Genomic DNA, 16,968 nt, shown 5'->3' with positions numbered 1-16,968 from the left:
ACTGTTTGCATGGGACGGGTACAGTTACATCTAATGCTGCTATTCTATCCAGGCTTCCTCCACAGTGTGCATGGGATGGGTATAGTTACATCTCATGCTGCTACTCTATCCAGGCTTCCTCCACAGTGTGCATGGGATGGGTATAGTTACATCTCATGCTGCTACTCTATCCAGGCTTCCTCCACTGTGTCATGGGACGGGTACAGTTACATCTCATGCTGCTACTCTATCCATGCTTCCTCCACTGTGTGCATGGGATGGGTACAGTTACATCTCATGCTGCTAATCTATCCAAGCTTCCTCCACTGTGTGCATGGGGCGGGTACAGTTACATCTCATGCTGCAAATCTATCCAGGCTTCCTCCACTGTGTGCATGGGACGGGTACAGTTATATCTCATGCTGCTATTCTATCCAGGCTTCCTCCACAGTGTGCATGGGATGGGTATCGTTCCATCTTATGCTGCGATTCTATCCAGGCTTCCTCCACTGTGTGCATGGGATGGGTACAGTTACATCTCATGCTGCTAATCTATCCAGGATTCCTCCACTGTGTCATGGGACGGGTACAGTTACATCTCATGCTGCTAATCTATCCAGGCTTCCTCCACTGTGTCATGGGATGGGTACAGTTACATCTTATGCTGCTACTCTATCCAGGCTTCCTCCACTGTGTGAATGGGGCGGGTACAGTTACATCTCATGCTGCTAATCTATCCAGGCTTCCTCCACTGTGTCATGGGATGGGTACAGTTACATCTTATGCTGCTACTCTATCCAGGCTTCCTCCACAGTGTGTATGGGATGGGTATAGTTACATCTCATGCTGCTAATCTATCCAGGCTTCCTCCACTGTGTGCATGGGATGGGTACAGTTACATCTCATGCTGCTATTCTATCCAGGCTTCCTCCACTGTGTCATGGGACGGGTACAGTTACATCTCATGCTGGTACTCTATCCATGCTTCCTCCACTGTGTGCATGGGACGGGTACAGTTACATCTCATGCTGCTATTCTATCCAGGCTTCCTCCACTATGTCATGGGACGGGTACAGTTACATCTCATGCTGCTAATCTATCCAAGCTTCCTCCTCTGTGTGCAAGGGGCGGGTACAGTTACATCTCATGCTGCAAATCTATCCAGGCTTCCTCCACTGTGTGCATGGGACGGGTACAGTTACATCTCATGCTGCTATTCTATCCAGGCTTCCTCCACAGTGTGCATGGGATGGGTATAGTTCCATCTTATGCTGCGATTCTATCCAGGCTTCCTCCACTGTGTGCATGGGACGGGTACAGTTACATCTCATGCTGCTAATCTATCCAGGCTTCCTCCACTGTGTGCATGGGACGGGTACAGTTACATCTCATGCTGCTAATCTATCCAGGCTTCCTCCACTGTGTCATGGGATGGGTACAGTTACATCTCATGCTGCTAATCTATCCAGGCTTCCTCCACTGTGTCATGGGATGGGTACAGTTACATCTCATGCTGCTAATCTATCCAGGCTTCCTCCACTGTGTCATGGGATGGGTACAGTTACATCTCATGCTGCTATTCTATCCAGGCTTCCTCCACTGTGTCATGGGATAGGTACAGTTACATCTCATGCTGCTAATCTATCCAGGCTTCCTCCACTGTGTCATGGGATGGGTACAGTTACATCTTATGCTGCTAATCTATCCAGGCTTCCTCCACTGTGTGAATGGGGCGGGTACAGTTACATCCCTTACTGCTTCTCTATTCATTCTAGGGTATGATGAGCATGGTTTTTGTTTTTCAGTTTTTTGGGTTCTTTTGGGGGGGATGGGTACAGTTACATCTCATGCTGCTAATCTATCCAAGCTTTCTCCATGTGCAAGGGGCGAGTACAGCTACATCTTATGCTGCTATTCTATCAGGCCTCCTTCACTGTGTGAATGGGACGGGTACAGTTACATCTCATGCTGCTAATCTATCCAGGCTTCCTCCAATGTGTGTATGGGACGGGTACAGTTACATCCCATGCTGCTATTCTATCCAGGCTTCCTCCTCTGTGTGCATGGGGCGGGTACAGTTACAGCTCATACTGCTACTCTATCCAGGCTTCCTCCACTGTGTGCATGGGACGGGTACAGTTACATCTCATGCTGTTAATCTATCCAGGCTTCCTTCACTGTGTGCATGGGGCGGGTACACTTACATCTTATGCTGCTATTCTATCCAGGCTTCCTCCACTGTATCATGGGACGGGTACAGTTACATCTCATGCTGCTAATCTATGCAGTCTTCCTCCAATGTGTGTATGGGATGGGTACAATTACATCTCATGCTGCTATTCTATCCAGGCTTCCTCCACTGTGTCATGGGACGGGTACAGTTACATCTCATGCTGCTACTCTATCCAGGCTTCCTCCACTGTGTGCATGGGATGGGTACAGTTACATCTTATGCTGCTACTCTATCCAGGCTTCCTCCACAGTGTGTATGGGACTGGTACAGTTACATCTCATGCTGCTAATCTATCCAGGCTTCCTCCACTGTTTGCATGGGACGGGTACAGTTACATCTCATGCTGCTAATCTATCCAGGCTTCCTCCACAGTGTGTATGGGACGGGTACAGTCACATCTCATGCTGCTAATCTATCCAGGCTTCCTCCACAGTGTGTATGGGACTGGTACAGTTACATCTCATGCTGCTAATCTATCCAGGCTTCCTCCAATGTGTGTATGGGACGGGTACAGTTACATCTCATGCTGCTATTCTATCCAGGCTTCCTCCACTGTGTGCATGGGGCGGGTACAGTTACATCTTATGCTGCTACTCTATCCAGGCTTCCTCCACTGTGTGCATGGGACGGGTACAGTTACATCTTATGCTGCTAATCTATCCAGGCTTCCTCCACTGTGTCATGGGACGGGTACAGTTACATCTCATGCTGCTAATCTATCCATGCTTCCTCCACTGTGTCATGGGACGGGTACAGTTACATCTCATGCTGCTAATCTATCCAGGCTTCCTCCACTGTGTGTATGGGACGGGTACAGTTACATCTCATGCTGCTAATCTATCCAGGCTTCCTCCACTATATGGGTACAGTTACATCTTATGCTGCTACTCTATCCAAGCTTCCTCCACAGTGTGAATGGGACGGGTACAGTTACAGCTCATGCTGCTAATCTATCCAAGCTTCCTCCACTGTGTGCATGGGGCGGGTACAGTTACATCTCATGCTGCAAATCTATCCAGTCTTCCTCCACTGTGTGCATGGGACGGGTACAGTTACATCTCATGCTGCTATTCTATCCAGGCTTCCTCCACAGTGTGCATGGGATGGGTATAGTTCCATCTTATGCTGCGATTCTATCCAGGCTTCCTCCACTGTGTGCATGGGACGGGTACAGTTACATCTCATGCTGCTAATCTATCCAGGCTTCCTCCACTGTGTGCATGGGACGGGTACAGTTACATCTCATGCTGCTAATCTATCCAGGCTTCCTCCACTGTGTCATGGGATGGGTACAGTTACATCTCATGCTGCTAATCTATCCAGGCTTCCTCCACTGTGTGTATGGGACGGGTACAGTTACATCTCATGCTGCTACTCTATCCAAGCTGCCTCCACTGTGTGTATGGGATGGGTACAGTTACATCTCATGCTGCTATTCTATCCAGGCTTCCTCCACTGTGTCATGGGACGGGTACAGTTACATCTCATGCTGCTACTCTATCCATGCTTCCTCCACTGTGTGCATGGGACTGGTACAGCTACATCTTATGTTACTACTCTATCCAGGCTTCCTCCACAGTGTGAATGGGGCAGGTACAGTTACATCTCATGCTGCTAATCTATCCAGGCTTCCTCCACTGTGTGCATGGGACGGGTACAGTTACATCTCATGCTGCAAATCTATCCAGGCTTCCTCCACTGTGTGCATGGGACGGGTACAGTTACATCTCATGCTGCTATTCTATCCAGGCTTCCTCCACAGTGTGCATGGGATGGGTATAGTTCCATCTTATGCTGCGATTCTATCCAGGCTTCCTCCACTGTGTGCATGGGAGGGGTACAGTTACATCTCATGCTGCTAATCTATCCAGGCTTCCTCCACTGTGTGCATGGGACGGGTACAGTTACATCTCATGCTGCTAATCTATCCAGGCTTCTTCCACTGTGTCATGGGATGGATACAGTTACATCTCATGCTGCTAATCTATCCAGGCTTCCTCCACTGTGTCATGGGATGGGTACAGTTACATCTCATGCTGCTAATCTATCCAGGCTTCCTCCACTGTGTGAATGGGGCGGGTACAGTTACATCCCTTACTGCTTCTCTATTCATTCTAGGGTATGATGAGCATGGTTTTTGTTTTTCAGTTTTTTGGGTTCTTTTGGGGGGGATGGGAACAGTTACATCTCATGCTGCTAATCTATCCAGGCTTCCTCCAATGTGTGTATGGGACGGGTACAGTTACATCTCATGCTGCTATTCTATCCAGGCTTCCTCCACTGTGTGCATGGGGCGGGTACAGTTACATCTTATGCTGCTACTCTATCCAGGCTTCCTCCACTGTGTGCATGGGACGGGTACAGTTACATCTTATGCTGCTAATCTATCCAGGCTTCCTCCACTGTGTCATGGGACGGGTACAGTTACATCTCATGCTGCTAATCTATCCATGCTTCCTCCACTGTGTCATGGGACGGGTACAGTTACATCTCATGCTGCTAATCTATCCAGGCTTCCTCCACTGTGTGTATGGGACGGGTACAGTTACATCTCATGCTGCTAATCTATCCAGGCTTCCTCCACTATATGGGTACAGTTACATCTTATGCTGCTACTCTATCCAAGCTTCCTCCACAGTGTGAATGGGACGGGTACAGTTACATCTCATGCTGCTAATCTATCCAGGCTTTCTCCACAGTGTGCATGGGACGGGTACCGTTACATCTCATGCTGCTAATCTATCCAGGCTTCCTCCACTGTGTCATGGGACGGGTACAGTTACATCTCATGCTGCTAATCTATCCAAGCTTCCTCCACTGTGTGCATGGGGCGGGTACAGTTACATCTCATGCTGCAAATCTATCCAGTCTTCCTCCACTGTGTGCATGGGACGGGTACAGTTACATCTCATGCTGCTATTCTATCCAGGCTTCCTCCACAGTGTGCATGGGATGGGTATAGTTCCATCTTATGCTGCGATTCTATCCAGGCTTCCTCCACTGTGTGCATGGGACGGGTACAGTTACATCTCATGCTGCTAATCTATCCAGGCTTCCTCCACTGTGTGCATGGGACGGGTACAGTTACATCTCATGCTGCTAATCTATCCAGACTTCCTCCACTGTGTCATGGGATGGGTACAGTTACATCTCATGCTGCTAATCTATCCAGGCTTCCTCCACAGTGTGCATGGGATGGGTATAGTTCCATCTTATGCTGCGATTCTATCCAGGCTTCCTCCACAGTGTGTATGGGACGGGTACAGTCACATCTCATGCTGCTAATCTATCCAGGCTTCCTCCAATGTGTGTATGGGACGGGTACAGTTACATCTCATGCTGCTATTCTATCCAGGCTTCCTCCACTGTGTGCATGGGGCGGGTACAGTTACATCTTATGCTGCTACTCTATCCAGGCTTCCTCCACTGTGTGCATGGGACGGGTACAGTTACATCTTATGCTGCTAATCTATCCAGGCTTCCTCCACTGTGTCATGGGACGGGTACAGTTACATCTCATGCTGCTAATCTATCCATGCTTCCTCCACTGTGTCATGGGACGGGTACAGTTACATCTCATGCTGCTAATCTATCCAGGCTTCCTCCACTGTGTGTATGGGACGGGTACAGTTACATCTCATGCTGCTAATCTATCCAGGCTTCCTCCACTATATGGGTACAGTTACATCTTATGCTGCTACTCTATCCAAGCTTCCTCCACAGTGTGAATGGGACGGGTACAGTTACATCTCATGCTGCTAATCTATCCAGGCTTTCTCCACAGTGTGCATGGGACGGGTACCGTTACATCTCATGCTGCTAATCTATCCAGGCTTCCTCCACTGTGTCATGGGACGGGTACAGTTACATCTCATGCTGCTAATCTATCCAAGCTTCCTCCACTGTGTGCATGGGGCGGGTACAGTTACATCTCATGCTGCAAATCTATCCAGTCTTCCTCCACTGTGTGCATGGGACGGGTACAGTTACATCTCATGCTGCTATTCTATCCAGGCTTCCTCCACAGTGTGCATGGGATGGGTATAGTTCCATCTTATGCTGCGATTCTATCCAGGCTTCCTCCACTGTGTGCATGGGACGGGTACAGTTACATCTCATGCTGCTAATCTATCCAGGCTTCCTCCACTGTGTGCATGGGACGGGTACAGTTACATCTCATGCTGCTAATCTATCCAGACTTCCTCCACTGTGTCATGGGATGGGTACAGTTACATCTCATGCTGCTAATCTATCCAGGCTTCCTCCACTGTGTGTATGGGACGGGTACAGTTACATCTCATGCTGCTACTCTATCCAAGCTTCCTCCACTGTGTGTATGGGATGGGTACAGTTACATCTCATGCTGCTATTCTATCCAGGCTTCCTCCACTGTGTCATGGGACGGGTACAGTTACATCTCATGCTGCTACTCTATCCATGCTTCCTCCACTGTGTGCATGGGACGGGTACAGTTACATCTCATGCTGCTAATCTATTCAAGCTTCCTCCTCTGTGTGCATGGGGCGGGTACAGTTACATCTCATGCTGCAAATCTATCCAGGCTTCCTCCACTGTGTGCATGGGACGGGTACAGTTACATCTCATGCTGCTATTCTATCCAGGCTTCCTCCACAGTGTGCATGGGATGGGTATAGTTCCATCTTATGCTGCGATTCTATCCAGGCTTCCTCCACTGTGTGCATGGGACGGGTACAGTTACATCTCATGCTGCTACTCTATCCAGGCTTCCTCCACTGTGTGCATGGGACGGGTACAGTTACATCTCATGCTGCTAATCTATCCAGGCTTCCTCCACTGTGTCATGGGATGGGTACAGTTACATCTCATGCTGCTAATCTATCCAGGCTTCCTCCACTGTGTCATGGGATGGGTACAGTTACATCTTATGCTGCTAATCTATCCAGGCTTCCTCCACTGTGTGAATGGGGCGGGTACAGTTACATCCCTTACTGCTTCTCTATTCATTCTAGGGTATGATGAGCATGGTTTTTGTTTTTCAGTTTTTTGGGTTCTTTTGGGGGGGATGGGAACAGTTACATCTCATGCTGCTAATCTATCTAGGCTTCCTCCAATGTGTGTATGGGACGGGTACAGTTACATCTCATGCTGCTATTCTATCCAGGCTTCCTCCACTGTGTGCATGGGGCGGGTACAGTTACATCTTATGCTGCTACTCTATCCAGGCTTCCTCCACTGTGTGCATGGGACGGGTACAGTTACATCTTATGCTGCTAATCTATCCAGGCTTCCTCCACTGTGTCATGGGACGGGTACAGTTACATCTCATGCTGCTAATCTATCCATGCTTCCTCCACTGTGTCATGGGACGGGTACAGTTACATCTCATGCTGCTAATCTATCCAGGCTTCCTCCACTGTGTGTATGGGACGGGTACAGTTACATCTCATGCTGCTAATCTATCCAGGCTTCCTCCACTATATGGGTACAGTTACATCTTATGCTGCTACTCTATCCAAGCTTCCTCCACAGTGTGAATGGGACGGGTACAGTTACATCTCATGCTGCTAATCTATCCAGGCTTTCTCCACAGTGTGCATGGGACGGGTACAGTTACATCTCATGCTGCAAATCTATCCAGTCTTCCTCCACTGTGTGCATGGGACGGGTACAGTTACATCTCATGCTGCTAATCTATCCAGGCTTCCTCCACTGTGTCATGGGATGGGTACAGTTACATCTTATGCTGCTAATCTATCCAGGCTTCCTCCACTGTGTGAATGGGGCGGGTACAGTTACATCCCATGCTGCTATTCTATCCAAGCTTCCTCCGTGTGCAAGGGGCGAGTACAGCTACATCTTATGCTGCTATTCTATCAGGCCTCCTTCACTGTGTGAATGGGACGGGTACAGTTACATCTCATGCTGCTAATCTATCCAGGCTTCCTCCACAGTGTGCATGGGACGGGTACCGTTACATCTCATGCTGCTAATCTATCCAGGCTTCCTCCAATGTGTGTATGGGACGGGTACAGTTACATCCCATGCTGCTATTCTATCCAGGCTTCCTCCACTGTGTGCATGGGGCGGGTACAGTTACATCTCATACTACTACTCTATCCAGGCTTCCTCCACTGTGTGCATGGGACGGGTACAGTTACATCTCATGCTGTTAATCTATCCAGGCTTCCTCCACTGTGTGCATGGGGCGGGTACAGTTACATCTCATACTACTACTCTATCCAGGCTTCCTCCACTGTGTGCATGGGGCGGGTACAGTTACATCTTATGCTGCTATTCTATCCAGGCTTCCTCCACTGTATCATGGGACGGGTACAGTTACATCTCATGCTGCTACTCTATCCAGGCTTCCTCCACTGTGTGCATGGGACGGGTACAGTTACATCTTATGCTGCTAATCTATCCAGTCTTCCTCCACTGTGTGCATGGGACGGGTACAGTTACATCTCATGCTGTTAATCTATCCAGGCTTCCTCCACTGTGTGTATGGGACGGGTACAGTTACATCTCATGCTGCTAATCTATCCAGGCTTCCTCCACTATATGGGTACAGTTACATCTTATGCTGCTACTCTATCCAAGCTTCCTCCACAGTGTGAATGGGACGGGTACAGTTACAGCTCATGCTGCTAATCTATCCATGCTTCCTCCACTGTGTGCATGGGACGGGTACAGTTACATCTCATGCTGCTAATCTATCCAGGCTTCCTCCACTGTGTGCATGGGACGGGTACAGTTACATCTCATGCTGCTACTCTATCCAGGCTTCCTCCACAGTGTGAATGGGGCAGGTACAGTTACATCTCATGCTGCTAATCTATCCAGGCTTCCTCCACAGTGTGTATGGGACGGGTACAGTCACATCTCATGCTGCTAATCTATCCAGACTTCCTCCAATGTGTGTATGGGACGGGTACAGTTACATCTCATGCTGCTAATCTATCCAGGCTTCCTCCACTGTGTGCATGGGGCGGGTACAGTTACATCTTATGCTGCTACTCTATCCAGGGTTCCTCCACTGTGTGCATGGGACGGGTACAGTTACATCTTATGCTGCTAATCTATCCATGCTTCCTCCACTGTGTCATGGGACGGGTACAGTAACATCTCATGCTGCTAATCTATCCAGGCTTCCTCCACTGTGTGTATGGGACGGGTACAGTTACATCTCATGCTGCTAATCTATCCAGGCTTCCTCCACTATATGGGTACAGTTACATCTTATGCTGCTACTCTATCCAGGCTTCCTTCACTGTGTGCATGGGGCGGGTACAGTTACATCTCATGCTGCTATTCTATCCAGGCTTCCTCCACTATATCATGGGACGGGTACAGTTACATCTCATGCTGCTAATATATCCAGGCTTCCTCCAATGTGTGTATGGGACGGGTACAGTTACATCTCATGCTGCTTTTCTATCCAGGCTTCCTTCACTGTGTGCATGGGGCGGGTACAGTTACATCTCATGCTGCTATTCTATCCAGGCTTCCTCCACTATATCATGGGACAGGTACAGTTACATCTCATGCTGCTACTCTATCCAGGCTTCCTCCACTGTGTGCATGGGACGGGTACAGTTACATCTCATGCTGCTATTCTATCCAGGCTTCCTCCACTGTATGAATGGGGCAGGTATAGTTACATCTCATGCTGCTAATCTATCCAGGCTTCCTCCATAGTGTGAATGGTGCGGGTACAGTTACATCCCTTACTGCTTCTCTCTTCATTCTAGGGTATGATGAGCATGGTTTTTGTTTTTCAGTTTTATTTATTTTTTTGTTTTTGTTTGGGGGATGGGGGGGATTGGTTATTTCTCTGACGTCCTAGTGGATGCTGGGTACTCCGTAAGGACCATGGGGAATAGACGAGCTCCGCAGGAGACTGGGCACTCTAAAAGAAAGATTAGGTACTATCTGGTGTGCACTGGCTCCTCCCTCTATGCCCCTCCTCCAGACCCCAGTTAGAATCTGTGCCCGGCTCGAGCTGGTTGCACAGTAGGGGCTCTCCTGAGCTTCTAGTAAAGAAAGTATTTGTTAGGTTTTTTATTTTCAGTGAGATCTGCTGGCAACAGACTCACTGCTACGAGGGACTTAGGGGAGAGAAGCGAACCTACCTGCTTGCAGCTAGCTTGGGCTTCTAGGCTACTGGACACCATTAGTTCCAGAGGGATCGAACACACGCCCAGCCTCGGTCGTCCGGTCCCGGAGCCGCTCCGCCGTCCCCCTTGCAGAGCCAGAAGACGGAAGATTCCGAGGAGAAAATCGGCGGCTGAAGACTCCGGTCTTCATTAAGGTAGCGCACAGCACTGCAGCTGTGCGCCATTGCTCCCTATGCACACCACATACTCCGGTCACTGATGGGTGCAGTGCACTGGGGGGGGGGGGGGGGGCGCCCTGGGCTGCAATTAGAGTACCTTAACATGGCAAAAAAAAACACATAATATAGTCTAATAAACTATATATGTGTAAAAATCCCCTGCCATAATATTAATAAAAGAGCGGGATAAGCCCGCCGAGAAGGGGGCGGGGCTATCTCCCTCAGCACACTGGCGCCATTTTCTCTTCACAGTTCCGCTGGAAGACAGCTCCCCAGGCTCTCCCCTGCAGTTTCCAGACTCAAAGGGTTAAAAAGAGAGGGGGGGCACTAAATTTAGGCGCAAACTATACATGTTAAGCAGCTATAGGGAAAAATCACTTTCTGTAATAGTGTAAATCCCTAATTATATAGCGCTGTGGTGTGTGCTGGCATACTCTCTCTCTGTCTCCCCAAAGGACTTTGTGGGGTCCTGTCCTCAGTCAGAGCATTCCCTGTGTGTGTGCGGTGTGTCGGTACGGCTGTGTCGACATGTTTGATGAGGAGGCTTATGTGGAGGCGGAGCAGGTGCCGATAAATGTGATGTCACCCCCTACGGGGTCGACACCAGAGTGGACAACTCCTTACATAAAGGATGGATGACGTAACAGCCGTGGGACAGCCGGCTTCTCAGTCCATGCCTGCCCAAGCGTCTCAAAGACCATCAGGGGCTCACAAACGCCCGCTACCTCAGATAGCAGATACAGATGTCGACACGGAGTCTGACTCCAGTGTCGACGAGGATGAGACATATACACAATCCACTAGGAACATCCGTTACATGATTACGGCAATGAAAAATATGTTACACATTTCTGACATTAACCCAGGTACCACTAAAAAGGGTATTATGTTTGGGGAGAAAAAGCAGCCAGTGTTTTTTCCCTCATCAGATGAGTTGAATGAAGTGTGTGAAGAAGCGTGGGGTTCCCCCGATAAGAAACTGGTAATTTCTAAAAAGTTACTGATGGCGTACTCTTTCCCGCCAGAGGATAGGTCACGTTGGGAGATATCTCCTAGGGTGGATAAGGCGCTCACACGCTTGTCAAAAAAGGTGGCACTGCCGTCTCAGGATACGGCCGCCTTGAAGAAGCCTGCTGATAGAAAGCCGGAGGCTATCCTGAAGTCTGTATATACACACTCAAGTACTATACTGAGACCTGCAATTGCTTCAGCATGGATGTGTAGTGCTGCTGCAGCGTGGTCTGATACCCTGTCAGATAATATTGATACCCTCGACAGGGATACTATTTTGCTAACCATAGAGCATATTAAAGACGTCGTCTTATATATGAGGGATGCACAGAGGGATATTTGCCGGCTGGCATCTAGAATTAATGCAATGTCCATTTCTGCCAGGAGGGTATTATGGACCCGGCAGTGGACAGGTGATGCTGATTCTAAAAGGCACATGGAGGTTTTGCCTTATAAGGGTGAGGATTTGTTTGGGGATGGTCTCTCGGACCTCGTATCCACAGCAACAGCTGGGAAATCGACATTTTTACCTCAGGCTCCCTCACAACCTAAGAAAGCACCGTACTATCAGGTACAGTCCTTTCGGCCTCAGAAAAGCAAGCGGATCAAAGGTGCTTCCTTTCTGCCCAGAGGCAGGGGGGAGAGGGAAAAAGCTGCACCAGACAGCCAGTTCCCAGGAACAAAAATCCTCCCCTGCTTCTACTAAGTCCACCGCATGACGCTGGGGCTCCACAGACGGAGCCAGGTGCGGTGGGGGCACGTCTCCGGAACTTCAGCGACCAGTGGGTTCGCTCACAGGTGGATCTCTGGGTTCTACAAGTGGTATCTCAGGGATACAAGCTGGAATTCGAGGCGTCTCCCCCTCGCCGTTACCTCAAATCAGCCTTGCCTGCTACTCCCCAGGACAGGGAGGTAGTACTGGCGGCAATTCACAAGCTGTACCTCCAGCAGGTGATAATCAAAGTTCCCCTCCTTCAACAGGGACGGGGTTACTATTCCACAATGTTTGTGGTACCGAAACCAGATGGTTCGGTGAGACCCATTCTAAAATTGAAATCCTTGAACACTTATATAAGGAAGTTCAAGTTCAAAATGGAATCGCTCAGGGCGGTTATTGCAAGCCTGGAAGAGGGGGATTACATGGTATCACTGGACATCAAGAATGCTTACCTATATGTCCCCATTTACCCACCTCACCAGGAGTACCTCAAGGTTGTGGTACAGAACTGCCATTACCAATTCCAGACGTTGCCGTTCGGTCTGTCCACGGCACCGAGGGTATTTACCAAAGTAATGGCCGAAATGATGATACTCCTTCGAAAGAAGGGAGTTATAATTATCCCGTACTTGGACGATCTCCTTTTAAAGGCGAGGTCCAAGGAGCAGTCGTTGATCGGAGTAGCACTATCTCAGGAAGTGCTACAACAGCACGGCTGGATTCTGAAAATCCCAAAGTCGCAGCTGGTTCATACGACGCGTCTGCTGATATTGGGCATGTTTCTGGACACAGAACAGTAGAAGGTGTTTCTCCCGGAGGAGAAGGCCAAGGAGTTGTCATCTCTGGTCAGAGACCTCCTGCAACCAAAACAGGTGTCGGTGCATCATTGCACGCGAATCCTGGAAAAGATGGTAGCTTCTTTCGAAGCAATTCCCTTCGGCAGGTTCCATGCAAGGGATTTTCAGTGGGACCTGTTAGACAAGTGAGGATCGCATCTTCAGATGCATCGGCTGATCACCCTGTCCCCGAGGGCCAGGGTGTCCCTGCTGTGGTGGCGGCAGAGTGCTCATCTTCTCGAGGGCCGCAGATTCGGCATTCAGGACTTGGTCCTGGTGACCACGGATGCAAGCCTCCGAGGTTGGGGAGCAGTCACTCAGGGAAGAAACTTCCAAGGACAATGGTCGAGTCAGGAGACTTCCCTACACATAAATATTCTGGACCTAAGGGCCATTTACAATGCCGTAAGGCAAGCAGAACGCCTGCTTCCTAAACCAGCCGGTGCTGATTCAGTCAGACAACATCACGGCTGTCGCCCATGTAAACCGACAGGGCGGCACAGGAAGCAGGATGGCGTTGGCAGAAGCCACAAGGATTCTCCGATGGGCGGAGTATCACGTGCTAACACTGTCAGCAGTGTTCATTCCGGGTGTGGAAAACTAGGAAGCAGACTTCCTCAGCAGGCACGACCTCCACCCGGGAGAGTGGGGACTTCATCCGGAAGTCTTCACGCAGATTGTGAACCGTTGGGAACGCCCACAGGTGGACACGATGGCGTCCCGCCTCAACAAAAAGCTAAAAAAGTATTGCGCCAGGTCAAGAGACCCTCAGGCAATAGCTGTGGACGCACTAGTGACACCGTGGGTGTACCAGTCGGTTTATGTGTTCCCTCCTCTTCCTCTCATACCCAAGGTACTGAGGATAGTAAGTAATAGAGGAGTAAGAACTATACTAGTAGTTCCGGATTGGCCAAGATGAACTTGGTACCCAGAACTACAAGTAATGAGGACCCATGGCCTCTGTCTCTCAGACAGGACCTGTTACTGCAGGGGCCCTGTCTGTTCCAAGACTTACCGCGGCTGCGTTTGAAGGCTTGGCGGTTGAACGCCGGATCCTAACGGAAAAGGGCGTTCCAGATGAAGTGATTCCTACGCTGTTAAAGGCTAGGAGAGACGCTGCCTGAAGCTCAGACGTTGTTAAGGGAGTGCTGTATATTCCGCCCCTTTTTGTGCCTCCAGTGGCACCTTGGGATCTCAACGTAGCATTGGATTTCCTAAAATCACACTGTTTTGAGCCACTTCAGAACGTGGAGTTGAAGTATCTCACGTGGAAAGTGGTCATATATGTATTTGGCCATGGCTTCGGCTAGGCGTGTGTCAGAATTGGCGGCTTTGTCATGTGAAAGCCCTTATCTGATTTTCCATAGGGACAGGGCAGAATTGAGGATTCGTCCCCAATTTCTCCCTAAGGTGGTATCAGCGTTTCATTGAACCAACCTATTGTGGTGCCTGCGGCTACTCGGGACTTGGAGGCCTCCAAGTTGCTGGATGTAGTCCGGGCCCTGAAAATCTATGTTTCCAGGACGGCTAGAGTCAGAAATACTGACTCGCTGTTTATCCTGCATGCACCCGACAAGCTGGGTGCTCCTGCTTCTAAGCAGACTATTGCTCGCTGGATCTGTAGCACGATTCACCTTGCACATTCTGCGGCTGGACTGCCGCACCCTAAATCAGTCAAAGCCCATTCCACGAGGAAGGGGGCTCTTCTTGGGCGGCTGCCCGAGGGGTCTCGGCATTACAACTTTGCCGAGCTGCTACCTGATCGGGATCAAACACGTTTGCAAAATTCTACAAGTTTGATACCCTGGCTGAGGAGGACCTTGAGTTTGCTCATTCGGTGCTGCAGAGTCATCCGCACTCTCCCGCCCGTTTGGGAGCTTTGGTATAGTCCCCATGGTCCTTACGGAGTACCCAGCATCCACTAGGACGTCAGAGAAAATAAGAATTTACTCACCGGTAATTCTATTTCTCGTAGTCCGTAGTGGATGCTGGGAGCCCGTCCCAAGTGCGGATTGTCTGCAATACTTGTATATAGTTATTGCTTAACTAAAAGGTTATTGTTATGAGCCATCTGTTCAGTGAGGCTCATTTGTTGTTCATACTGTTAATTGGGTATAGTATCACGAGTTGTACGGTGTGATTGGTGTGGCTGGTATGAGTCTTACCCGGGATTCCAAATCCTTTCCTTGTAGTGTCAGCTCTTCCGGGCACAGTTTCCCTAACTGAGGTCTGGAGGAGGGGCATAGAGGGAGGAGCCAGTGCACACCAGATAGTACCTAATCTTTCTTTTAGAGTGCCCAGTCTCCTGCGGAGCCCGTCTATTCCCCATGGTCCTTACGGAGTACCCAGTATCCACTACGGACTACGAGAAATAGAATTACCGGTGAGTAAATTCTTATTTTTTCTACATGAATTATTTCTGATTTTCCACCTTCTTAGTGATCTTGTAACTTATTTTCTCCTCTGTTCCTCTCCCGCCTGTCTCATTCCTTCTACACAGTTTCATCACACTGTTTCCTGTTCCAATTTTTTTCTAATGTTTTAACCACTGTAAAAAAAAATAAAAAAAATCCCTAACAATGAATAATACACTCTCTACCCTTTATAAGAAGCAGCCACGGATACCTGAATCTGTGACAAAATGTCTTGGTGACTTCTAATATCCATATAATGTACAGTATGTGAGTGTGAGGGGTGGTTACAACCAACCAGGGCAGCTACCTTTGGGGAGGCCTCCTATTGGCTGTAGAGGGCATGGCGTTATCCCTGCAGGGCGTTACTTGCTGTGTATGGATATTACAACACATTATGTTACGGGCAGTCGCACTTACCATAGTCCCATCAGCCACCCTCTCGGGCACCAGCGTGGCCTGGCTCGCCTTCTCAAAGCAGTCGCCGTCTGGTCCGTGTGGGGTCATTGCGCTGTGCAGGCTCCCCCCACCAGGCTGGAAGCCCTCTTCCTTAGCCTCATACCGACCCTTAATCAGCCCCATAAATTCACTCATACAGTTCCCTGAGGGAGAAGAGGTGCTGTTATGACATCATTACCCCCTTCATGTATTATTAAAGACCCCATGTACAGGAGGAGGCAGCTGCTCGTATTATTACTTTATCACAACGAGGTTACTATGCTGTGATTGTTGTATAGACTTATTAAGTGTTTAAACAATGTGCAATAATACAATATACCCAAAAATAAAAGGTTTGTCTTACTGCGTCAAGATGATGGTAAGAGCTGGGAGACTGTCCACAGCGGAATGTGCGCACACCGGTGATTCCTGCAGCAGCCATGTGTGAGTACAAGAGTTAGTTTACAAGGGAAGACTATTGTGTAAGTGCATTGTTTGCTGGAGCTGTTTTGCTGTTGGCTGTAAACTCTGTAGCTTTTTAACAGCCATCAATGACAATGATCACCTAAATATAACAATCTCTAGGCAAAACATATTTATTTCCATAGGGTAATCATGGGTAGTGTGGTGGCTCAGTGGTTAGCATTGCTGACTCACAGTTCTTAGCTGTCTCAGACAATAGAATCGATACAATGAAGGATTTTGGCCTTTACTTTGTTTCTGTGTAGGTGGGTTCAGTTTGCCCTGTTTGATTTACAAATGGGAAGTAACCCCCTTTCCAGGTGCTATACGCGTTTCGCCACTATAATGCCTGTGAGCACCAGGTCTTATTCATCTCCCTCTATGATCAAATTTATATCCAATACAGTTCCTGACCTTACAGTCCGGTTACTTACTGTGGTAATAAGGTGGGCGGAATGTGTGATCGGCCACTCCCCAACGCGGAGGGAAGATGACAAAATCTGCAATGGCCACCCCAGGCCGCAACGACTTCGCCGTTAGTACTGTGAAGATGGAGGGGTCCT

General features: G+C 49.1%; 1 protein-coding gene across 1 annotated transcript in view; it reads right to left on the bottom strand.

Annotated features, from left to right (window-relative positions):
- Nucleotides 1–16,968, bottom strand: part of HGD (homogentisate 1,2-dioxygenase) — an 86,390-nt gene that overhangs the window by 13,250 nt on the left and 56,172 nt on the right. The window contains exons 12-13 of the mRNA XM_063956854.1: nucleotides 16,840–16,966; nucleotides 15,926–16,107 (exon numbers count right to left, since the gene is read on the bottom strand). Of these exons, the coding sequence (XP_063812924.1) occupies nucleotides 15,926–16,107; nucleotides 16,840–16,966 (309 nt within the window). The remainder of the gene's footprint in view (nucleotides 1–15,925; nucleotides 16,108–16,839; nucleotides 16,967–16,968) is intronic.

The sequence above is a fragment of the Pseudophryne corroboree genome, chromosome 2 (assembly GCF_028390025.1).
Source record: "Pseudophryne corroboree isolate aPseCor3 chromosome 2, aPseCor3.hap2, whole genome shotgun sequence".
Taxonomy (NCBI): domain Eukaryota; kingdom Metazoa; phylum Chordata; class Amphibia; order Anura; family Myobatrachidae; genus Pseudophryne; species Pseudophryne corroboree.
Note: the sequence above shows the minus strand (reverse complement) of the source record. Positions and strands in the feature narration are given on the sequence as shown.